This window comes from Colletes latitarsis, chromosome 1 (genome assembly GCF_051014445.1).
Source record: "Colletes latitarsis isolate SP2378_abdomen chromosome 1, iyColLati1, whole genome shotgun sequence".
Classification (NCBI taxonomy): Eukaryota; Metazoa; Arthropoda; class Insecta; order Hymenoptera; family Colletidae; genus Colletes; species Colletes latitarsis.
This window is the reverse complement of record NC_135134.1, coordinates 48,159,259-48,183,244: the sequence shown is the minus strand read 5'-3', so window position 1 is coordinate 48,183,244 and position 23,986 is coordinate 48,159,259. Positions and strand designations below refer to the sequence as shown.

General features: G+C 46.6%; 1 protein-coding gene across 3 annotated transcripts in view; it reads right to left on the bottom strand.

Annotated features, from left to right (window-relative positions):
* Positions 1 to 23,986, bottom strand: part of LOC143351664 (protein groucho) — a 158,890-nt gene that overhangs the window by 68,097 nt on the left and 66,807 nt on the right. For all 3 annotated transcript variants that reach the window (XM_076783473.1, XM_076783465.1, XM_076783482.1), the window contains one exon: positions 17,514 to 17,558. In XM_076783473.1, the coding sequence (XP_076639588.1) occupies positions 17,514 to 17,558 (45 nt within the window). The remainder of the gene's footprint in view (positions 1 to 17,513; positions 17,559 to 23,986) is intronic.

Genomic DNA, 23,986 nt, shown 5'->3' with positions numbered 1-23,986 from the left:
CGTAAGCGTAAACCCTGCTGACTGCTTGAAACTGAAAGTAAGCGACACTTGTACACGAGAGGAACTGTTCAAACAATGTTTATATTACAGAAGAGAATGAAGTACAGTAAGCTTGAAGCGAGTAGGAAACTGTAAAAGCAACATATTGCTTACTTTAGGTAATCTAGTGTGACGTCACCTCCCGTACTCGCTACCAGAGGGCTACGCTCTTGTTTCTCTCGCAAGCGCTCGACTATTCAATGTCGTGGCGTCCAAGACAGGGCCTGCTAGAATTGCCTCTTCTGCCTTCCTACGATACTTCTCGACTACATAACACTTATAGACGAGGGTAACTGAAATTTGATCGCTCTCTCCTCGATACAGGACCCGTCCAAACTACTCGTTCCTATTAAGAAAACTGTTGTAGCACGCGACAGTTATGTACAGGAACAGATTTCTCGATGCTCATAGATGCAGCTACGAACAGAATGGAAATTGCTGAAGTATTCGTGCGTGGAGTACTCGTTAAAATACATTTCACCCTAACAAGGATAATCGAGAGGCAGCAGGGAGGGGGATCGCGAGGTCCTTCGGTCGCGTGAGGCACTTGGCTGCGTTTCTGACCGCAGGCGAGTCCGGTGGCCGCGTCCGTTCCGTGAAGCGGAAAGGGCGAATCCACCGAACGTGGGAGAGCCATAGAAACACGGAGAGAGACGAATAGAGATGCTGGCCGGCGCGAACACGCGTACGTGTGCGCAGACAGAGCGTGAATATCATAGGGGGAAAGGCGGACGAGGATATGGGCAACGATAGGGTAGGGAAGAGAAGGAGAGAGCCTGGTCAATTCGCGATGCTGGCCACAGACGCGAGTTACAGAGAGTGTGCTCGTACGTGCGCGCGTCTGGTCTTCGTTTGTGTGCGTGTACAGTGGTCACTCTCTGGTCGAGGCGATGCCGAGCCAGCAGAGACCGCTAAGCCCACCTGATATGTTCAACCCTCTTGTTCTCCATCCCTTCCTCCGTCCCTCTGTTCCTCTTTATCTCGTCCACGGTAGCCTATCTCGCTCTGTTGCACCCTGTTTCACACACACACGTGTATATACACTGACCCTTTCCTTTGCACCGTGGGGCAGCCCGCTTTCGAACCGCAAGCCGCAACGGGCTACTGCCTTGATTAAACGCGCCATAGACCGCCATTATCGCTGATTGCGCTAAACATTAACGGCCCGGCCGCTGAGGCTGACCTCCTCTCCGTCCATCCGCCTCGGCGCGAGCGAGCCAGAGAACGATCTCTATCCTCTCGATTTCGAGTCAGGGTGTAGTATTCTGTAGCCGGCCGCGATTATTGGGCCGACATGTTAGAATACGTTGCCCGTGGATTACCGCCCGGCGATGGGATTTCGACTGTTCTCCAGCCCCGAAGTGATTCGCTGCCAGCCGCGTTTGACGTTACGCTGTCCATCGCGATTACATTCAGCAAACACTTTGACGGGTCCTCTTTCCATCAGGACTCGTTGGCTTTGCGGGACTCTTTTGCTCTGCGGACCAATCGCTTTCAATAAGCCGAATAACGCGAAATGAAATTCTCTGCGGGACCACTGTCGAGTCATGGTTCTGGTTTAAAATGATAGCGAGTTGTATTTTTTTTTTTCTAGAGAACCGCGAAAAAGATAATTTGTCGAACAAAAATTTTCCATTGTACTTCAGCGAATCGAATATGACGTTTATTAGCCTCTGAACGACGTAACATTTTCATCGACGCGTTGCGAACTAATATCAAATATTTGTGCCAAAAATATTTGCTCAAAATTCATGGCGAAAAATGGTATTTCCGTTTGTTGAACATGTGCCGCGCGTAAACGCGTGTTTGTTCGGTATTATAAATATTTTCGACCGTTGTTAGATTCGAAAAGATCGCGGTTTATCGACCTCAAATACTATGACGGGATTCATAAAATATTCTCACTTGTTTTATAACGATTCTTATCAATCCTTACCAATTTTTTAACATCCACGTATGATCAGTTTAAAAAAAAAAAAAAAGAGTAAAACTCGCGCGATATTTTCGCGATGTATCGTCGAAGAGGCATCCTCTCGGAGAGTCTGGCGAGAGAAAAAGGGAACGGACGCGTAACCGGCTACCATTACGAGACCTTCTTGTCGACGCCATTGTTAGGGGCGCACAAAACAACCGGGGGACTCGCCCCTCGCGCGTGGAACTCGTTTCTATCTTAGCCGGTGTAAATACGACCGCGGTAATTAACGCGGAGGTGGTGAAAACGCGACGGAATGATATCCGATGTGGCGCGTAGCGGGCAAATTAGTGTCACGGCACCGAGCAGGAACACCCTTTTCTGGATGTTCTCGTTAAGGCACTCTCCTCTCCCTCCCCCGCCCTCGGGTTGCTCGTTCTCGTTCTCGCTCTCGCTATCGTCCCCCTTTTCGCTGCTGCATCCTACGGAGTTGATGGTTCTTCCTCGAGTCGCCTCCGGCGCGACTAGCTGCGACCAAACGACGTCGTCGACGCGACGAGAATTCGCATTGTGAACGCGGCTTTACGGCCGTCCCGGCACACCCACCCGAAACACCAAGGAATTATCGTTGCCAACCGACCCTCGTAATTCCGGGATGAACACCGAGGAAAACAAGACCTTCGGGCCCGGCTGATAGGACCTACAATTAACTTGGCGCTGATTATGCAACGACGGAAGATCAACAGGGAGGAAGATCTTCCCGTGGACTTTCGGAGGGATCGATCGAGGGGACAGTGTTCGTGTCAATTAAACCGTCTGCTCCTTACCTGGCTCTCCCACCCTCGGTGTTTCAATTTATATCGTTTTTATTAGCTTGTTTTATTGGCCACAGTATTACAACAATCGCGAAAGGTTTAGAGATTTTAAGGATTCAAAAATCTCACCATCCACAGAAATATTATAATCTTCATGATATATCTGCCGACGAAAATAATTCCTCGAATTTCTCTTCTATTAAAAAAACACTCTATACATACTGTTCGAACTTAAAAGAACTGAACCAAGTGATCTAATGACTAACCAATAACCTCCGCAAGGAAATCAACGGAGGAAGAAAGGAGACTGCTGAGAGTTTTAGAAGGCTCCCTGTAAGCCTGTTGTAATTGTAAAGGAAAAATAAATAAAATATTGTTGGACGAATACACGAGGTTCGCCTCTAGGAACCGTGCAATTTCGAGGTTTGTCGAAAGAAAAAGAGAACGCGTTTCGCGCCTTCGAGTTCGTTATGGCGCGGCTGTGTTTAAATAACACTGGTCGGTTGTTCTCGAGCGGGTAATCCGATCGTGGATTAACAGGGGACGACCGTTCTATACGAAGGGGATGGAAAGTTCGGTCGGGATTTCGCGACGGCGACGGGGGCTGATTCTTTCCGCGCGGAGATAAAATTAATTCCGACCGTAGAATCGACCCTTAACGATCGACCCGGCGCAGCGACGTCGGATTCAAACGCGATCCACCGTTTTTCCTTTTTTCGTCGTTCCATCCCGCCTCTCTTTTAAACGTTCCCGGCATTCGATGGGTACGAGAGGTTGCTGCGAAGTGGGAACAACGAACGACGAGGGTGTAGGGGGGGTGGGGTGAAAAAAAAAAGAGAAGAAAAAAGAAACGGCAAAAAGAAGGCGCTTGCCGTAGCGCGGAGGGGTTGAAAAAGAAAACGGGGCGTGGAAAACGCAACGGGGGCGACCTCTTAACGACTCCCAGGGCGCGAGAGGGCCGAAGGGTGTTCGTTCTACCCTCCGTCGTTGATAGCCGGCATAATGCTAACACCCTGGCATCGATAAAAGTGCGAAACGTCGAGCATAAAGCCGGGAAAAGGAGGGTCCGGAGACTGCCTCGTAGCCGGCGCGAGTACATAAATATGCCCACAGGGTGTCTCGAAAGTACAGACTAAAGGTCCCCCGGGATTAATTAAATGCAAATACAGCCGGCTTAGGTGTAGCTTATCGCTCATGATTTAGAATATAGTCGAGCCCCGTAAAAACCGAGTTCTCGACGGGGGGAACAAATTACCACTGTTATTTCACGACGATCGATATCGTTCTTCTTCAAGGGGGGGACGGGGGCGGGGCACGGTGAAATCACCGACAAACAATTCGACGATGTTTTTGTCGATACGGACTTTTTTAGGGTCGGTGGCGCTGATCGTGCGTGCTTGTTGCCTTGAACGAGAGACAAATGTAATCGATTGATATTGGGTTTGGACGAGTCAGATTTTTATAAAAGAAACTCGACTTAATAGCGAACTGCACAAAATACGACCAATATTTACATATTTTCTCGTGCTACGTGAAATAGGAAAATTCTGTTCAATTCAATAAATAGTTACCTTTAGAGAATGATAGGTTACTGATTTCCTAATTTGATGACAAACAGTTAGTGATTATAATAATGTACAATTACGTAGATTTATATATACTTGCTAGGTTACTCGCAGTATCAGTTTTTAATGACCCTATTATTCCAAGATAAGTAAGTTAATCTTGACATTCTTAAGCGGTTTATTTCTTTCGTACTATTCCTGTCACTGATAATATTCTGTACTGATATCGGTTCATGATCATACAGGATATTATTAAGCCAATAAGTATCTTATAAATCAAGGTTAGGTTAACAACAATATGTACTGTGCAGCCATGAGAATTTGGCTAGCTGGTCTGTGTGAGTTATGGTATAATCTCCTTTCTATAAACCCAGGAAAGTGGTCTGCACCATAATTAATCAGACTTCCTAGCCAATTTCTCATTTCTAGAATACCTATATCTCGCCTTTGTGCCTAAAGTATACTTAGTGTTCATTATTTCCTACAATTACTGTTATTATCTATTTATTTATTTATATTTCTGTATCCATTTATTTTGTCTATACCATCGTATTATTCACCCATCCATGCAAAATTCAGTATCAGCCTGAAATAGAAAAATATCAAACCCCTTTGATAATTCAACAGAAGTGGGTCTAACATGCAATCTTTTGCATAGTAATTTTCTCAAGCAGGAAAGCGGTAACTCGCAACTCATAAATTTTCAATTATCAGATTACAAAGCAATTATATAGAAACTATGGTAGATTATTATCAGAAAGCATTACAAAGCGTTGTTCACAAATTATCTATCAGGCAGCAGATCTGTTTCGGATTCGCCGTTATTAAGACAATAACAGATGCGACGCGCGAGAAGGTTAGACCAGTAAACTGCCGTCTCGACGGTTACCGATGTTTACCGTACGACAAATTTTTTGCTCCTGGTTTCGAATCGAACCGAACCGAAACGCTTCGATACTGAGCTCAGTTGTCGTATCGCCGCTGACCGGACCACTCGAAGTAAACTGTGATTTCTATTCCGCTAGTGTATTCGGTCCAATACTTTTGTACCTCATCTTTCCTCCTCGTACGCCAGTGGTCCACGGCCCTGACTCCGAAACCATCATCCATCCGCGTGCAGAGATATATCGACTCGGAAATAGTTCCATCGAATCTCGCACAAGATCCATAAATTAAAGAAGTATGGCGGTTTGCTGTATGGAGGAAGCGAGTAAGACTGCAGGAGGAAACAAAAGAAGAACCACGAAGCACCGGAGGAAAAACTTTCAAAAACCTATTATGCGGAAGTTCAATGGTCGGTCGGGGAGTGTACATGTATATAGGAGTAGATGGTCGCTCGTGTACTTGCGAGAGAGCGTATCCTTCTGCTGGAGAGTGCTGAAAGTGTCGCCACAATACCAACAAACGTTCGTATACTTCAAAAATCTCTATTAATTTCTTCTTCTCTGACACAAGTATTTCAAACTTTCAAACCATCCAAATAAACGAAATTCCATGACATAAGCTTGCATTCGCTATCGTTCGTCTCGACACAATCGACTTTTACAATTCCAACACACACGTTTTCATATTCGCCAACTGGTCAACAGACTGAGACCAGTCTCATTCGGTTTTCCTCGACTCCGAAGCTTCCCAAACGCGCGTGAAAATCGCGATGCACGCTCGGAATTCAACTTGCAATCAGATTGGACGTTGTCCCATCGAGTTACGGCTTCCAAAGAAAAATTACACCCCGCGGGGGCGACGACTAAACGAACATCGGTCGATACCAAAGATATACAACGTAATCCAGTTTCCTTTTGCCAACCACCCGCTACGTCGCATCTGCATGCCAAGCGTCGCGATGCTCCGAACGCGGGACGACACGCGTAACAGTTTTATCGTTTCCTAGTACGTGGCCACCCCCCTGGAACACCGAAGAACGCGAAAGACAGAGGATAAAACGGATAAGAGGGGAACGAAGGAGCCGGGTGCCCTCGTCTCGAACTCGAGGCGAGTAGCTGTAGGTCGTGCCGGAAAGGGTGGAACGACTCATAAAAGTGCTACGACTGATAAAAGCTATTCCAACGTTGGCAACGACGTCAGGGTCGGTGGCTACGTGCTGGACGTGGCCGCGGGTGTATCCTCGCGGTACTTAAATCCCTGAGAGCGGCACCGGAGAGAAACGCCTTCGAGTCAGTGCCTCTCAAACTTCGTCTTCCCACAGACCCTCCTCGATGAAGGGAACATTTTCCACGGACCATCTACGGTACAATTTCTTTTTCCATCCTTTCGATACTAACTGGGATTACAAATGTTTGTAATAAATTATCTATCGGGTTGGCAAATGTCTTTCGACCCTTGGCTACCATTTCTATATTTTTTCATCGCTCTGATTATTCGAAAGAATGTGGGGTCACTTCCCGTACTCGCCACCAGAGGGCTATGCTCTTGTCTCTCTCGCAAGCGCTCGACGCATCTTTCAACAGATGAGACTGTTAAACGCTTTGACTGGTCTTTGTTCTATTTCACACACGTCATCACTAAGCATAAACAAATCGTCATGGAACGCTACAGTGTACAACAACGTGTACAAATTGTTGAAAATTATTAAAAACAGTCCCCTCTTCTTTTCTTTTCTGCTTTTGTATTATAATTCTCGTTACTTCCATCGGCAAAGCAGCGCCACAAGAGTCTCTTTCCAGGGATCCTGGTTTGAGAACGCCGCGTTAGAGCAGCCAGAGTTAACGACTGTTCCATCGAGGGGTGGGTTTTAGTGCGTGAAATTTAAGTGGCCGTTCGGTGGCACGAGAATTAAGCGGCCCTCGGTGTGTTTCGGCCCGGCCGCGGAAGCCCGGAACTTCCGGAATCTTAAGAGCGGCGTAAAAGCGAAACGACGCCCGATAAAAATTCATGGCCGCGCGAAGTTGCCCTCCTATCCGACTCGCGATCGAAGATACTCGCGTGTTAATGACTCCCAGGGTTATCCAGCGTACGTTGTAGCGTTAAATCATCGACGGTAATTCTCGCTTTGCCGGCGGCGAGCCGCGGCTGGCACCCGAGTACGTTACCCCCGTGGAAAACTGCCAACTCGTTCTTCTTAATTATAGTCTGTTCGCGCGCGTTTCGGAAGCGTACGCGAATAAGCGCGTCAAACGATTCTACGTGTCTCTGGTAAACGATATCTTAACGCCGCGAATCGTATTACGACGCTCGATGGACTCTGATCCTTCGTCGACGAGGGCTACACTGGGCATAGTAAAGGATAATGTTCGATCATGACACCCATTTGAAAATTAAAAATTCAGAACCTTTGAAAATGAAAGAACCAATGAGAAAATCAGCTGGTAAATCAAGCGAATTATAATAGAAAATATGTGCACCTGTTTAAAAGACTTGGTTATTTATCCAAAGGAATCGTGAACCCTAACTACGTACGAGTGGAAAAGATATTTCGGAGGGGTCGTTGAAAGGAAACGTTCAAACGACCCAGTGGCGAGTATCGTAGCGTCTCTTCACCGTCGGATGCACTCGATCTGATTACGCCGGGACCCGACAAGACCCAAAAGTAAGCACAGAAAATTCGTAATACATCCTGGATAGGGAGTCGTAGCGCGGAGCCACCGAAGAAAGAAATCCTCTTTTCGTTCCGAGTCGAAAACAGAATCGGCGATGACGGTTCTGTTCGAGAAGCAAGGATGGAAGGAAAGAGCATCGAAGGAAGAAGGTGAGGAGGGAGACGAGGAGCGCGGTATTTCCAGCCGGGCAAACCCAACTTGCTCCGGATAAAACCTTCCTCTTCGGTCGCGTCGTCTCCGAGTAACGTCCTTCCTATACCGCGAGCAAAAAAGGGGAAGAGCACGGGGCGTAGGTACAGGGTACACGTACGAGGAGAGGGGGTCAACGGCGGGTGAGAGGGGAGGGGAACGAGAGAAAAGGGATCGAAGCCGGTGCCGGTTGAAAGGACTTATCGTGTTGAGAGATCGCGAGCATGGAGGACGTGTATTGGATACATGGAACCCCATCGGTATTGCAGATCCCCGCGCTGAAAGAGCATAGGCGGAGGCGCGACGGGGGCGCCCGTATAGGTATGCCATAATGCTCGTCGCAGCGTCTCGATCGAGGGCGCCCGCGGGCCGAGGCGACCGCCAAGGGGACCGAGAAAAAGGATGCAGACGTACTACGTAGCTGGTAGACATTTCTGTGTATATTTTATCGTGCACATATTGCGAGTCGTTCTCCGCGGCCGTGCCAAGCCACACAACGCACACGTCCCTCTACGTGTACTGCCCGGCCGCGGAGGACCAGGGGGGGAGGGCGACGCGATGGACGGGGAAGGGAGACGCGGGAGAAGGAAGATACATGGGATCGAAGTTACACGGATGCAGCGTTGGGCGAGGCGGTTCGCGGCGAGAGCGAGAGGAGAAGAAGGGAACGAAAGGGAGAAAAGACGCGGTACGGGGAGGGCGGGAGAATACAACAGGGGGGCCAACATGTGTGCGTGGAGAGGTCGGCGCGGTGGCACGAAGAGCTCGATTTTTCCGATAACGAATTTTGCTTTTCGTTTTTTCCCCGACCGTCGTTCCCGGTTCCCATCCCTGAAGCGTCCCGTCTCGCTCCGTCTCACGGCCGATTCACCCTCTCTCGTCGACCCTGCCGACGTGCACCACGTTTTCCCCGGCGTACCATTCGTTCCTCCGACCGTACGTCCCTCCCCCGACCCGCACCCTCATTTTTTCTCCCTTTCTCTCTCAATATCCATCTGCTGCTCCGCCTCCGCGGCCCTGGCGACCAAACCAGTGGCGCTGCAGACACAATAAAAAGTGGAAAAAGCGATGGCCAACGTACACGCAGACGGACGTGCGCGGAGAGAGAAAGACCGAGGGACCGGCGACCGTGCGACCGTGTATTAGGTTACCCTTACACAGGGAAAGAGAAAGAGGTATATGTATGTAGAGAGAGGGGGGAGAAATCGCGCTGCTGGACGGTTTTGAGAGGTTATTCATGAAGCACCTGACGAGATTCCACGACTATAATTTTTTTTTTTTTTATTATTTTTCTCTCCTTTTTTCGACGGAACGGGGTAGCGCGGAGGACAACGGGTGCCGGAGAAAGGATGAATCCTAGATTTATGGACATCCGAGGGGCCATTCGGAACAGCCGTAATCGCGCTCGAGATCGATCGGAAACACGATAGGATTCTCCGTCTTCGTATCTCTAGTTATCCCCCGTGAATCAAGAGTCATTCCGTTTCGAGGCACGACGACACTGTAGTATTCCTCTTACTCGCCAACGGAGAGGGCTACCGGATCCTCTTCTCTCTTAAAGACCCGATCGCAAATCGATTTGTACGTGCACAGGCCAGCCACGAGTCAAACGATCGAATTCTGCTAAGCTGTTTCGTGCACAACGATATAACAAGAGAACAGCTTCGTTTAAAAATTGGTCCCGCTTACTATTTCGAATGTTTAATCGCTCGAGAGACTCTATCGTCAATCTCATCGAACCACTGAACGTCTATCTACGTTGCAATAAATGTCACAAGATAATTTTTTTCTTACGGTCGAACGTTTCACTCTCCGGTGAGATTGGCAAACACGTATATTTGTAGGTCTACGATAAAACGCGCTCCCTTTTACTAGGCCCGCGGACTCGGTGCTCGACCAGAGTTACGATTTCATCGTCGAAGCGTATTTCGAACGTCGAGGACCGCGGAGGGACAGGGAGGGGGGAGGGCGGAGAGGCATTAAACTGCGAAAAATCGCGACACGCGGAATCATAGCGTAACGTGCGCAATCCGAACAGGAAGGAAATTGGTAGAGGAAATACTGGAGGGTGGACGCGCGCGAGCGGTATCGACCCGTCCCTGGGTATTTTGCAACGCTTTTTCGCGGATGTACTCGTTAAACCGATAAATGAATAATGAGCAGACTATACGGGGTCGAACACGGCGCGAGCCGCGAGGGTGGGGGGTTATCCAGAGGGACGGAGGGAGGATACGGTGGACGGGGAGGGAGGAGAAAAGCAACGAGTCGAGCGCAAAACAACGAAATCGAATCACTCTCGGTGGCCGCCGGTACTTTTCATGCGTGAATTTTCCGACTGCTCGACACGTATTGCAGCTGCGGAATCGCCGGTAATAGCTTTAGCAAAATCGAGAGTAATGCCCGAAAACATTTACAATACGCATCGCTTGCTGCGAATAAAAACGCGCGATCGTTTAACGATAGTACGGTAACGCGCGACGCGTATGATGCTAACCGTTCCGTACGAAATTATTGTTCTCGTCGCGCCATTGTTGGAAGAGAATCGAACGTTGCCTCGATGAGGGCTACTTAACCCTACCCGAATTTTTGTATGTTTTAAAACGCCCTTGGCTTAGGCTTTTTGTGTTCAGCGTACGTAATTGTGTTTCCTTTTTTCTTGGATTTTACAATCCCTGGACAATCGATTCTTCTTGGGAATATGGACTAATTGTATTCAATTTTAGTAAAAACTCGTCTACGCGTACCGGATGCGGTGGCTGTCATATTTTAAGAATAAATATGTGCTGTCTGAACGGTGACTGAAGTACTGTAGGCTTCGTTCTACCGTGAGAGAGGAAAGTCTCCAGCTGTGGCACCAATTAAGACTTTTCTCTTTCGAGTAGGCGTCTTAATTGGTATCAAAGACGGTGACTCTTCTCATGGAACGAAGCCAATAGTACTCGAGTCGTCGCTCAGGTGGCGCGTACGGTGTATTCTCAAAGATGGCCGTCACCGATCGCCATGGAACCTCTTTAGGTTAGAAAGCGTAAGCCACAGAATCCATCCAAGTGTACAGAGATATGTTTGCTATTGTTATTGCGCGATTAAAAACTCCTTGATCTTGTACCGTATCCCGGAACAAAGTCTCGCCCGAACCTCTCTAACTGACATCTGGCGGTCCCGATACGGATGCAAGAAACGAGGCAGCACCGTGTATCGAAAGCGGTGGAAGCAATTTCGAACGTCCGGTTAATTTCGCCCGGACTATATATAGGTGGCTTTCCAAACAAAAATGCAATATCTATTCTCGAGCCGTTCCCCCTTCCCGCGATCTTCTCCAGCGCCGGAATTTTCCATTCATTTATTCCTTTATAAACCGACCGACCGTAAATTTAATCGTGTCTCGAATAGGCGACCATCACGGGGGGCAAACGCGCCTAGATAAAATAACAACGAATGCGATAAAAAGCGAGAGAGAGGGATGATGATCGAATGAAGAATCAATCGGCTCGATCAACAGGAACGATAACGATACGCCGTTAAAAGGCTGCTTCGCGGAATAACACGAGCATCGGAGGCGTTCTAAAAGCGTTCAAACAAATTTCCCGCGATTGAAGCGGTCGATCGCGCACACCGGACGATCTACGGTCCGTTTTAACGAGCGTGTTGTACCCGCGGCTCGCTAGCGCGCGCGAAACGATGCATCGATGCGAAACCAGTGATTCGAGACGACAATTATCGTGCAGGTATAACAGGAAAACGTAACAGGTCGACTGCGGTCTGATGGATGATGATGATGACGGTAATTGTCGGGAATTACCCGACGTTAATTACATCCACGCGAAATCGAGCGCGTTTACACCGCCATTCGCAGACACTTACCAGACTGACCGACCGACCGACCGCGTTAATACACGCCCGATAAATTCGATTCGAAATGTCCGCGCGCGTTTCCCGGCCCCCGATATTTCGCCTGCCCGCGTCGTCGGATCTGTTACTCATCTAGCTGGCTCCCCGGATCGCCGCGTTTCCGCTGCCAATTTTTCCAACGTGTTGTTTCCTTTCTCGTTTTCCCCTCCCCCGTGCCTCCCCTCCTCTCTTTCCCTCGCCGTTTTTCCCCCCAGTTTTTATTTCCACGCGAACGACAACGCGCCGGGCTCGTCATAAACGCGCCACGATTAATCGCCCCGGCGAATGTCGCGGTGGCGGAGGGTGGAAACAACCCCCTCCCGGTGGCTGGCTCCGCTTTTATAAACGCGATCAGGCACGAAATTGTGCCGCAGAAATACGATCGTGTAAACAGCTTCTGACACGTCCGCTATCGAAATTTTACCATGGACGCCTGGGCCCCCGCTTGTCCGCGTTTCTCGTAACTCGTTGCGTGCGCGCGTGGAAATGCGCGATTCCGCGCCGGATATCGCCGCGAATCCTGTCCAACCACCCCCTCCGTATCCAACCCCCTGCTTCGCCGAGCCGTTCGATGGAAATTCGTTCGTTCGCGTTAATAACGATTCTTATTATTTATCGCGGTGCCGTTTAAATGCATCGCCATGCACTTTCGTTTACATTGCCCGTGTAAATCTTTCGCGGCAACGAATGGCCGCGCGAGCACGCCCTCACGCGATGAAATAATTTTCTCGAATAAAACGCGAAATTATTTCGCCAGCTATTTTTCCAACGCCCCCTCCGCGCTCCTCCGCGCGGAATGATAAATAGAATCGATTCGCGAAAAACGTGTATAATTGCATTTTAAACGTTTCAAATATAAACACCTCTACTTACGCCTACTTGTTTCGAATTAATATGTTTGCTCGTTTTTATGAAATTCTCTTGTTGATTTTATATTTTCAATAACGCGCTTGGACAAATATTTTGAACGAAACGCTCTTTGGAAATTCGGATGCCGATACCAGGGATCGTAAAGTGCAGCGAGCGTTGCAGGTGCACGATTTTATTTAGGAAAAGAGTCTCGTCGTAAAAAAGATAGACCTTGTTCTATTTAGTCAACGTCTTTCTCCGTGGCTTTTTCCGCGCTCCGACAAAACAGGCGATACGACTCGACCCAATTACGTGACACACTCTGCACCCGCTTCCGAGGCTCTTGGAAATCAGCCCGGGACGACTAATTGTTGCAATAACCTATGGTCGTGGCCAGACGCGCGAGGACAGCTGTCCGAGAGTCTTGGCTCGTATCCTCGCCGGCAAAAAATGATCTTCTAAACGCTCGTTCTCGCTAGAATCCGTGGAATGCGATGCTGGAGCGATACTCCCGCCCGACAGGAAAAATTATTACATTGTTTCGAACGCAAGCATCCACGACGGAGGACGCGTTACGCGGTTCACTGCGCGCAATCTTTCGCGACGATCCTCGAGCGTCGTTGAGCACGAGCACTGCGTCTGTGCCATACTAATTTCCATCGAACATTTTCCGTGCACTTTACAATTTATAATTTTCCCTGTTCTGTTTTATCTAATATGTAAAAAGCAACTCGACCGATTAACTTCAAATTTTAGGCGCGTGTTCGATATATGACTATAGTAGAATAATTTTTATTTTTATTTCTTTAGACGAATTTTTTTCTAGAAAGTGGGTAGGATTTCGAGGGTATGTCTATTCACCAACAATGACTGTAATTGACCGGAAATAATTTTTTCAGAATTAATACAAAATTTTTTTTTTCGTCGAAAAATTTACCCCCTGCCGATTTTTCTTAAAAATTCGTTTTTCATTTTTAGTAATTTTGTTTGACGCCCTACAGAAAAGTTGTCTAATACTTTTTTGTAGGTACACATGAGCTCTACTGCAGAAAAAAGTTTCATTGAAATATATTCACAATTGTAGGAGTTATGGCTGTTTGAAAATTGGACCATTTTTATGGGGTTTCTCTCATTTTGCGTGCTCAAAGACCAACTTTTCGAATATTTTTCCGCTTTGTACATATTCTCCATCAAAATACGCGTAGTTTGCTTTTTTAAACATTAAAATCGTCCAATCAGTTCAGAAGTTATGATGTTTTAAAGATACCCATGAAATTTCAGTGAAACATATCGACGCTATGGTCAGACATGAAATTTTCGGTGATGAATTTTTTTCTCGAAACTGAGTAGGATTTCGGGGGTATGTCTGTTGACCAAAAATGCTTGCAATTGACCCCTGCAACTAAAAATAATTTTTCCAAGACGATTCGAAAGTCCTTTTTTTTCATCCAAAACTTTCATCACTTACTCGAATTTTTTTCTCGAAAGTGGGTAGGATTTCGGAAGTATATGTATTCACCAAAAATGATTGTAATTGACCCCCGCAACCGAAAATAATTTTTCCAGAACGATTTGAAATTTTTGAATTTAATTGTTAATAACTTTTTAACGAAGTCTCCACCAACAAATTGGTATTCTTGATTTTCGTCTTATTCTGGCCTCTAGAATCCTCTATTAAAATTTTTCCCAGGCCCAACACCCTGTATAAGTGTCAGAACTTTTCATTGACGAACTGAAACAATAAATTTTCAAGTTAAAGATTTGATATTCCCTATACAGGGTGAGGTACGAACTAGTCTCCACGATTTTTCAGCCCCTTTCGATAGTCTAATAAAAAAATGTTTCCTATCGAAGTTAATCAGTATTTAACCGACAAGAAATTGCAGTAACTTTAATATTGCAAAAGTTTCAGAAACAATAGATAGTTTTATTACGCTAAAAAAAAATTCCTGAAAAACGCCTCGTTTTCGGACGTCTAAAGGTATATATCCCCCCTTAAGATGCCACGATCCGCGTCGAAAATAACGCTCGAAGCGTCTGTCCCCGCGTAAATCTTGCGAGGATTTATCGAACGTGTAACACGGCGGTGAAGAAAAAGAAATGGCCGCGCCTTCTGTCTTTTCCCGCGCGTCCTCGTGTTCCTCGGCGCAAAACTCTGTAGGCTCGTTCCATTCTGGACGCGCTCAGCCGTCGGCTAATTTATGAATCGTCCCGCGCGGCGTTTCAACTCCGCCTCCGGCCGTCTCTCTGCCGAGGGTTTCCCCGGCGAAGCCCGATTTACGATTTGAGGGGTGCATCCGGCCGGAACGGCGCGCGAGAAGAGGCGGCAAAAGGATGAAAAAGGGTGGAGGAGGGGGCCGCCGGAAGAGGAGGAAATAACGGGGCCCGGCTGCTAAATATTCAATAAACGCGAGCATTATTCCCGTCACGTCGACGTCGGAAGCCCGGCTTCGCGGAAGAACGCGGCCGAAGGAGCCAAGGAGGATAAAAGTCGTAAAGGAGCTAACGGGGAGGGGAGGGATAAGGGTTCTGACGAGAGAGAAAAGTGGTAGAATGATGCCCCGGAGAAAGAAGGAAAAAGCTGGCTATTTATCCCGTCGAGTCGTGAGAATTCGCGATCGAGATTCCGGGATGGGATGATAGGGTTCTGGCTGTGTCGGGCTTCCACTACTTTTCCGTTTTATTCGCCATATCTGGCCGGAACTGTCTATAACCGGGGCCGCGAGGCGAGGACCGTAAGAAAACCGTACGGGCTACGCGCAAGAACCGACGTCTGTTAAAAGATCGACGCGAAGGCGCAAGATATAAAGCGTTCCCGAACGGTTACGCTGCGTCGTTCCAGCGACTCGATAAATTTTCATGATCGGGGACGACCCCCGTAAATGAATCGCGCCGGGCAAAAACCGACGAAGACGTGCACGGTAATTGACGACGTTAATGTCCGGAATGTCGTAAAGGCGAGCGCGAAATGAAATACGACGTTTCCCTTCTGGTTTCGAGCGGTTCCGCTTTTGGTCCGCCTCGCCGCCAACAAATTATACCCCCCCGGTCGGACCGCGCGCTGTTTTTCATTCCGCCTCACCGTCCCCCCTTTTTCAGCCCGACGACCGTAGAGAAAAATCGGTATTTACAACGACCGGCGATCGAGAGCGGACGAGCGACGAGAAAACCGGGAAATTCAAACCCGAACCGATCCCGATGAATATGGATGGTTACGCGAGAGAGAAAAAAAAAAAATACGCGTCCGACGGGGGACGCGATCTTTGCGATGCTAATTCCGCGGCGATCTTTGTTTTTATTAATATCGAGGAAGCGTTCTCGACGCGAGGTCCACTTTCGATTCGCGGTATCAAACGACCCGTCCGCCGATTCTATTTCTGTTCGTTTGCTCGGCAAACGGATCGCCACGGACCATTAAGGGAAGAAGCATTACCCGGGAATGCATCGGCAACTTTGCGCCATTTTTCTCTCGGCTCACCCGACAAATCCTGTTAAAATATAGCGAGCAATAGGGAACGAGGGGCCGCGATGTAATTCACTCGCCTCGAAGAGTTCGAGAATCCCGGTTCAACGATCCCTATCGATTCGTTTAATGTGTCGGTGTGTAGATGTTCAGCCACGTTTCGATCACCGATTTCGATGAAACTTGGCATACTCGCGGTGCGATCAAATATTACTGTCCACGTTGAAGGGGTGAAATTGGTCCTTCAAAGCGGGGGCGTACATCTCACTATTAGAAATATAGGAAAGTAAATAGATGAATTCTGTATTTTATGACGAATTGTTAAAAAATTTGTTTAACTTACAGAAGGATAAGTTTTAATAGAAAACTCGGGACGACCTAATATTTTCGACGGAACATCTAACTGTAGAGGACCCTGTGATTCGGGGAAACAATAAAATAAACGATAGCCATAGGTTAACGATAATGAACGTATTATTAACATTTTCACGTCTGGTGACACCAACGTGGCGGCATTTATTCACACTTATCATTTCATAAAAAGTAGCTAAGTTTATTGTGTTGTAATGAATTTTGTGCTGTATATTTGTACATTTTAACGAACAAGTTTGCAAAAATTTCCACCGACATAGAAGAATATTTTTGTGAAAGTGTTAAAAGACTGAATTTCATTTCGCATTGAAATTAAGAAACTCTTCGGTTCCGGGTGTCATCCGATCTCCCGCGGCTGTCGAAGCGCCCGAAATACGCTGAATAATTCCTAATAAGAGCCTCTCGTTCCCGTTGCGTTTGCTGATTCTCTATCCGAAAGTCGACGGGGAAGAAGAAGTTCGGAGACCTCCCTACCGTGCAATTTGCATGTTATTACCTTGTTTACATATTTATTCAATAGCCGGGGATCTCCCAACGCGGGAATGGCCTCCCTAATCCCGGGCCGCCTCCCTTTAATTTCGAATTAAGGGCCACGCGCGAAACCAGCCGGTCGAGCGATTAGTAAGTCGCCGCACGGATATTGCTCGCGCGCCGTCGCGTCATGAATGAAAACATAAATTTCAACGGACACGTCCGGGGCTATCGCGCGTTAAGTCAACGAAGTAATTGCTATACCGGTGCGCTCGAGCTACCGGTACACGTGCGCGCGCACAATGCCCGCTGCAACACGCGTACCAACTTCCATCGTCGCGCTCTTGGTTCGATGATGTTCATTTGAATTTCAAATTAACGTAAAAGGCTTACCTGTTTATGCATTTCCACGTTCAGGCCGTAGGACATCTCGTAATACTGCGAGCATGAAAAAAGAAAGAAGAACGATATATTAGACGGGAGAGACATAAAATGCCGCGCAAGGATATATAAAGAAGCGTGCTGGCGCACAAGCGTTAACGCGACGATGCTTGCGCAATAGCCGATCGAAGTTACAACCGTGCGTATACGCGATGTGTCTCGTAATACCCCGGCAATTATGCGACGTTTTGCCCAAAAATGCAACTCGAGACGAACATAGATTTCTGAACGCCCATTGATACTGTGTTTATGTTAATTTCACGGGTTTCGGATTCCAAATTGAACTTATAAATATTATTTGTTAGAAATTTATGTCGAATCGAAAGGAACTGCATTTTAATGCAATCGGCGAAGCACTGATTCGAGGGGACTATTATTAAATTATTACGATATTAAAAGTTATTAAAATCACGAGCAATAAAATTGGAGATTACCGTAAAATGTTCGAGGATGCAACCATCGAGAAATCGCGGTTACTATGTTTAACACTAAACCTACGATCACCGGTCAAGTGACATTTTTATTTTTTACATTTACGTCTTTTTGTAAAACGAAACGGATATAATTTGGTATCAAACTTTGATTAGCTTCCGATGTAAATAGAAAATATACATATAGCAACGATGAAAGAAGAGAATCTTCAGCTTCCACTGTCTTGGAACAGTCTAACAACGCATATTAAAAATACTAAAACTTTAGACGCGTGCAGTTCCGAAACTACTAGTGTTTTATTAATAATTGAACCACTGTTAGAAGCAGTAAAGCTTCCCCTTTAAAATGGTTTTTTGTTTTTGACGATCCGACTTTCCGTTTTCGAGATATCGCAATTTATGTAAAGGTGTAATTCTTTAAATTTCGCTATGATCGCGCTGTTAGCCTTAGAGTAGTGTATCAACGCGTATTAAAATTACATAAATTTTAAACTCCTGCAGTTCCGAAACCACTAGTGTTTTATTAATTATTAAGCCATCGTTGGAAGCGGCAAACCTTCCTCTTTAAAATGGTTTTTTGTTTTTGACGATCCGACTTTCCGTTTTCGAGATATCGCAATTTATGTAAAGGGGTAATTTTTCTAATTCGACTATCGCTGTCTTCGTCTGACGCGTCGCGCCGGACCTCTCTTTCTCGCACGTGACTCGTGACCGTCTGGCCGACTGACCTACTTTTTCAATGTGCGCGCGCGGTCAACGGCCTTGACAAGGCCGCAGCGAAAAAGTAAACAATCTTCGGACCCTTTATTTCCGGAACTAGCCGCCGCATCGACGCGAAACTAAAATCGCTATATCTCCGGAACTAATAAAGCTATCGACTCTCACGAACGCTCATTTTAAAGGGAATTTCACCCTCTATCCGATGAACATAACGACTACTATAATTTATGCTGTCTTCTATGTTTATTTTCACATTTACTTTGACGCTATGCATCCAAAGAAGTTTCAGCAATTTCTATTGACTATATGACTGCTGCGCGATAAACTTCGATTACAAATTGTTCATTTAATTGAAAATAAATTTAAATTTGAATAGATATACACGAAGTGTCGGTAGGTTTAGCGTAAAGATTGATTCGAGTTCGCGTAGAAGGGACGCGAGTCCGTTCGTCACGATGCAAATGGAAATTAACCATAATCGACCGCAGAAAGAAACGGTTTGCAACCTCGAACACCGGCGGCCGAGAGTAGCAGTCTTGTTCTCTCCTCCTTTTTGCTACGTCGCTTACCGTTTCGGTCGGCTGTAATTGAATTTACCGACGACATCGATCTCGGGGCCGGGGTACGTTTGCATGCGGCGCAAAGAGACCCCGGTGATTGAGACGATCGAGATAAACCGAATTTGTGCCAGGAGTGGGACGATAAATTATTTCGGGCGCGCGCAACAGCCCGAGCCCCGATCGGGAGGGAACAGATAAGCTTGCTCGAATGTACTCAGGTGCAACTTATTATGCAACGCGCGATTCGATTGCACCTGACCGCTCGAATCGCCCGGGGAGTCGCGGTCGGCGATCCCCGACGATCGATTCTCTGCCGGATAATCAAACACGAGCCGCATTAACGCCGACCATTATATAAGTAATACGCCTGCTATGCGCCACGTAACTTCAAATTTCATCGTACACGCCAGACATTTTCCACGATCGCAATAATCCGCGAGGCGTGTTTGCAAACAATCATTCTATCTTAGATCTAAAGGAAATAGCATCGATGCACTATCTAAACCAGAATAATCGGATGAACGTTTCAATCTTTTCTCTTTTTGGTAGTAAGATTTTTCATGCCACTGTGTAATTGTACATTTCTACGTTTGGTGTTTGATATATTAACCCCCTGACATACAATTTAATTTCCAATAATTTTTTAAACGTATACTGTTTAATTTTGTTTAAATTTGTTAAAAGGAATGGCCACGAAAAAGAATAGATCTGTTTTACGAATACCTCGTGAATGTAAAAATGTGTCGATGACGACTGAGTAGTTTCACGATTGTGAAACTTGACATCAAGGTTGAACTTCGTTTGCTTTTCATTTTTATGTCTTTAAATTGCTCGATTTCAATTCTTTTGTACGAGGACCCAGAATTTATTTGCACGGAAACCGTAACGAAAGGATTCCCACCGCAGACCATCGAGAGGATGAAATAATGGAGAAATAGATTTTTCGTATCGCATAAAATGGACTACCCCCGTTGAACGTCCGATACGTCTGGAAAAAGGGAGATCGTAGGCAGTCGGTTAAGCCGAGCAGAAAGGCTCCCAAGGGCTAATCGAATTATCGAGTTACCTAAACCGAGATGCCGCTCGAATTCGTAATAACGTCTAAAAGAACCCTTCGGAGAGGGTCTTTAGGGGCCCCGGTACACGGCTGCCGAGAGCCGAGATTACATCGATCGAACGAGATTACGAAAACCGGGCCAAATTGAGCCGTAATGCGAGATCTCGGCCAAGAAGGAGGATAAACGCCCGAAGAAAATGAGAAAAACGAAAAGGCAATCGCTCTACCCTCCACGCGTTCCGTTCGATCCACGAGTGTAAGAACGGTCGTGTGTGCCGTGCGTGTACGCGACGTCCAAGACCGGTTTCTCGTAACATCGTTTCTACATCGTGTGTACAAGATCCCGTCCCGAGTATGCTTTAACTAATTCACCTACCGAACAATGGTTCTCAACTGCCGTTTCGACACCGACCAGCGAAACGAACATCAAAATAATAATTACAGATCTATTTATTCGCGTAGCTTCCCTTTCGGCGAAAATCGATTTTGACAATATCTGAATCACGATTGACTTAGTTAAAACTAAATACGCCACTTACACTTGCAGAGAAATAGTTTCTGCTAGTAATTAAATAAAGAAAAAATAATTCGGGTATCGTACTCGAGTTGAAAACACGAGCTTGTCTGCTTAAGAGTTTGATTGCTCGATCCACCGTCCGAGGGGATCGGAGAACGCCATATAAGCGACGGGGTGCAAACAATGCTCCCTTTGCAGAATCGCGAGCCTTCAAAGTCGCGTCTACGGAGAAAAATTCTTCGAGTGTTTGGAATCGTGGGAATCGCGGAGATTTTGCAGACTGGCGACTGGATCTTCTATAAAAGGAGCTCCTCGAGCATATTCGAGGAACGAAAAACTTCAGACGCCCGAGATCCGCAGAACATACAAGGAAGCTAGTTCAAAAGCCCCTGTATGCAACTTTCAAGGATTTAGGTTGCAAGGAGGAAAGAGCCGGTTGGGGATATACGTTTTTCAATCCTTTCAGTGACCAGAACACCCTTCGAGCTCGGTCAAGTATTTTAAAAGCGCCCTATAAAAGATTTACCCCGGGCCACTTGACTCGTCGATATCCATCTCGCGACGTTCGACGCAATATTTATGGAACACTTTTACCCTCTTCGATGGAACCAACGCGTTCTAATAATGTTTACGTCTTTCGACACGTGTACAGTTTCCGATCGTCGATTTTCAAACGATTCATGGAATCTCGTACGCATACGAGAATTAACAGACGAATATCTTCATTAACGGGAATAAAAGAAGAAAATATTAAAACGAGATTCGACCGTTGGTCTCGCGCCATCGTTAAAACTTTGAAATTATTGATTACACAAACGAGGAGTGGAGACAGAAAATTAATTCATGTTTGCTCGTTAAAAGCATATTCCGCGTTATTTTATTTTTGCACGCGAGTTGCCTCGTCTTAAGGCAACACTGTGTCACTCGATGCACGATGATAATTTATCAATCGACGCGTTTTCGAAAGCAGAACTGATTTCGATCTGAAGGGACATCGATACGTCGATGCAAAGACAGGAGCCTCGAAGCGACCAGATTCCGTCTTGCAACATTATTTCGTTCGATCGTTACTCGATGTTACAACTTGTTTCCAATGTTTTACAAGCTTGCGCGTTCAAGTTGAAAAATTACAGCTCCGAGGAGAACGTGTGGTTAAAATCTCAAATTAATTTTACCGACGTGGAACCTTCGGTTTCCGGGTTCGCTTTCGCAGAAACGAGAGCCACTCGGCTTCCCAACCCCTCGATTATGACTCATCCCGCGACTCCATCCTCATGACTCATCGTAAACGACCCCGACAACACTTTCGACCGGCGGAAGAACGTCAACGAGACGTGCACGGAGAACATAAAGAACGAACTCCGTTCCGTCGTTCGGGGATGGTGAACGACAGGAAAAAATTCGACGATAACAACGTACGGCTGGCGCGAGGCTAACGGCTAGAAGAAAGAAAAGAAAAAAATGCGTGACTCGCGATGGGCTTGACGGAAAAAGAAGAATACTCCGCTATTTTAACGAGCATCCGGGACACGGAGAAGTTGTTACATTATTCTTCGTACCGAGAAACATCGACCGCCGTGAAAACGGTCTTTATTGCTCGTCGATCGTAAAACTGCGTTTTAATATATCAGCGCGGTCGTCGTTCCTTTACCGAAAGAGGACCATAAAATTTCGAGCCGAAACCAAGTTGCATCGCAGATTTTTTAAAATGTTCAGTCGATCTGCAGCGAGCAAAACAATGAGAAAAATCGAATAACGAGACGGAAGTGGCGAAGAGACCGGTAAAAGCGCCCCGAGTACTGTTGCATGAACGATGTCGTCCTGCGGGAATTCGAGTGGCCAGAAATCGCGGCGAAGAAAAAAGACGACCAAGAAGGAGAGCAAGAAGCGCTCCCGGTGGCGTGGGCGGGCCTGGGATCGTCTCTGGTTGCGGCTCGACGAAGTAATTAGCCTTTCATTAATAGACTTCGCTCCCGGGAGCCTGCGGAGAGCGGAGGTCAGGATCTTAATTACACCGAGGCTGGAAACGTTGCTCGCGGTCGACACGTTCAATACGGAAAGCGTTCTGTCGCGAAGAACAGGGCCGTGCTGGGATTCGTACGCGACGATAAAACCCGGGACGGCAATAAACGTCGTTCAGCCATTAAACCAGGAAACCTAGAAAACTTCTTTTCTCCCTCTCTCGTTTGCATCCTGAAATTGCAAACGCGATTCACGAATTTCTTTTATTCGTAACATCGCGGAACCGAAGCGAGAAAACCCTGTGTGCCCCACACAGGGCCCTGGTGTGTCTCGTCGGCGACCCTCGGAATCGAAACGAGTCCGGGTGCTTTCATTCTCGAATAAACGACCGATATCGATCGCGATCGGTATCCGCGCCGTGACGAGATACGCAAGACTAATGGACCCTCGCTCTCTCCGTCGTCTCTCGTCCCTTTCACGAGCCCTTATCCTCCTTTCTATCTTCCCCCGATGGATCACGACGACCCCCGTTGCGAACACACCCTTACAGAAACGTCCCCCACTCCTCTGGTCGCGTACGACTTGCAAATTTTGACCTCGATTCGGTCCCGGGGCCTCGCGATCGGCATCTGCCTGATTTAATCGACGAAAACACTCCAAACTAGACCGATTCGTTGTTCTTACTCCTGTAATTGTTTTTTAACCCTTGGAATCACTCGTATTTGCATGCTATAATATGGTGACTCGCTATAAATGGAAAGAAACTTTTGTTTTTTTAATATTAACGGGGCAAATAATGCCCAAGAAGAGGTATAGATAATACAAACAGTACATAGAATCACCAATATGTGTTTTTCCCCCAAACGGTAATCCATCGAGAAGCCATTTTCCATTTTAAATAACATTTATTAGACATTACACTTGGTAACAAAATACAGTAACGAAATTACATTAGCGTAGATGTTGGATATATTCAATATTTTACAGAAGTTCCTACTTATTTAGTCTAAGCTTTGCCTTCACTTTTCATTATACTACGTATTTGAACGTCGCTTATTTATTATATCAAAGATAATGATAGACTTATACCAGACAATTTCTTTTCAATTTACGTATACGATCGAAAGTAACTACGCACGATTTATAAAATGTAGGAAAAAATCTACGGTCGCAATTGT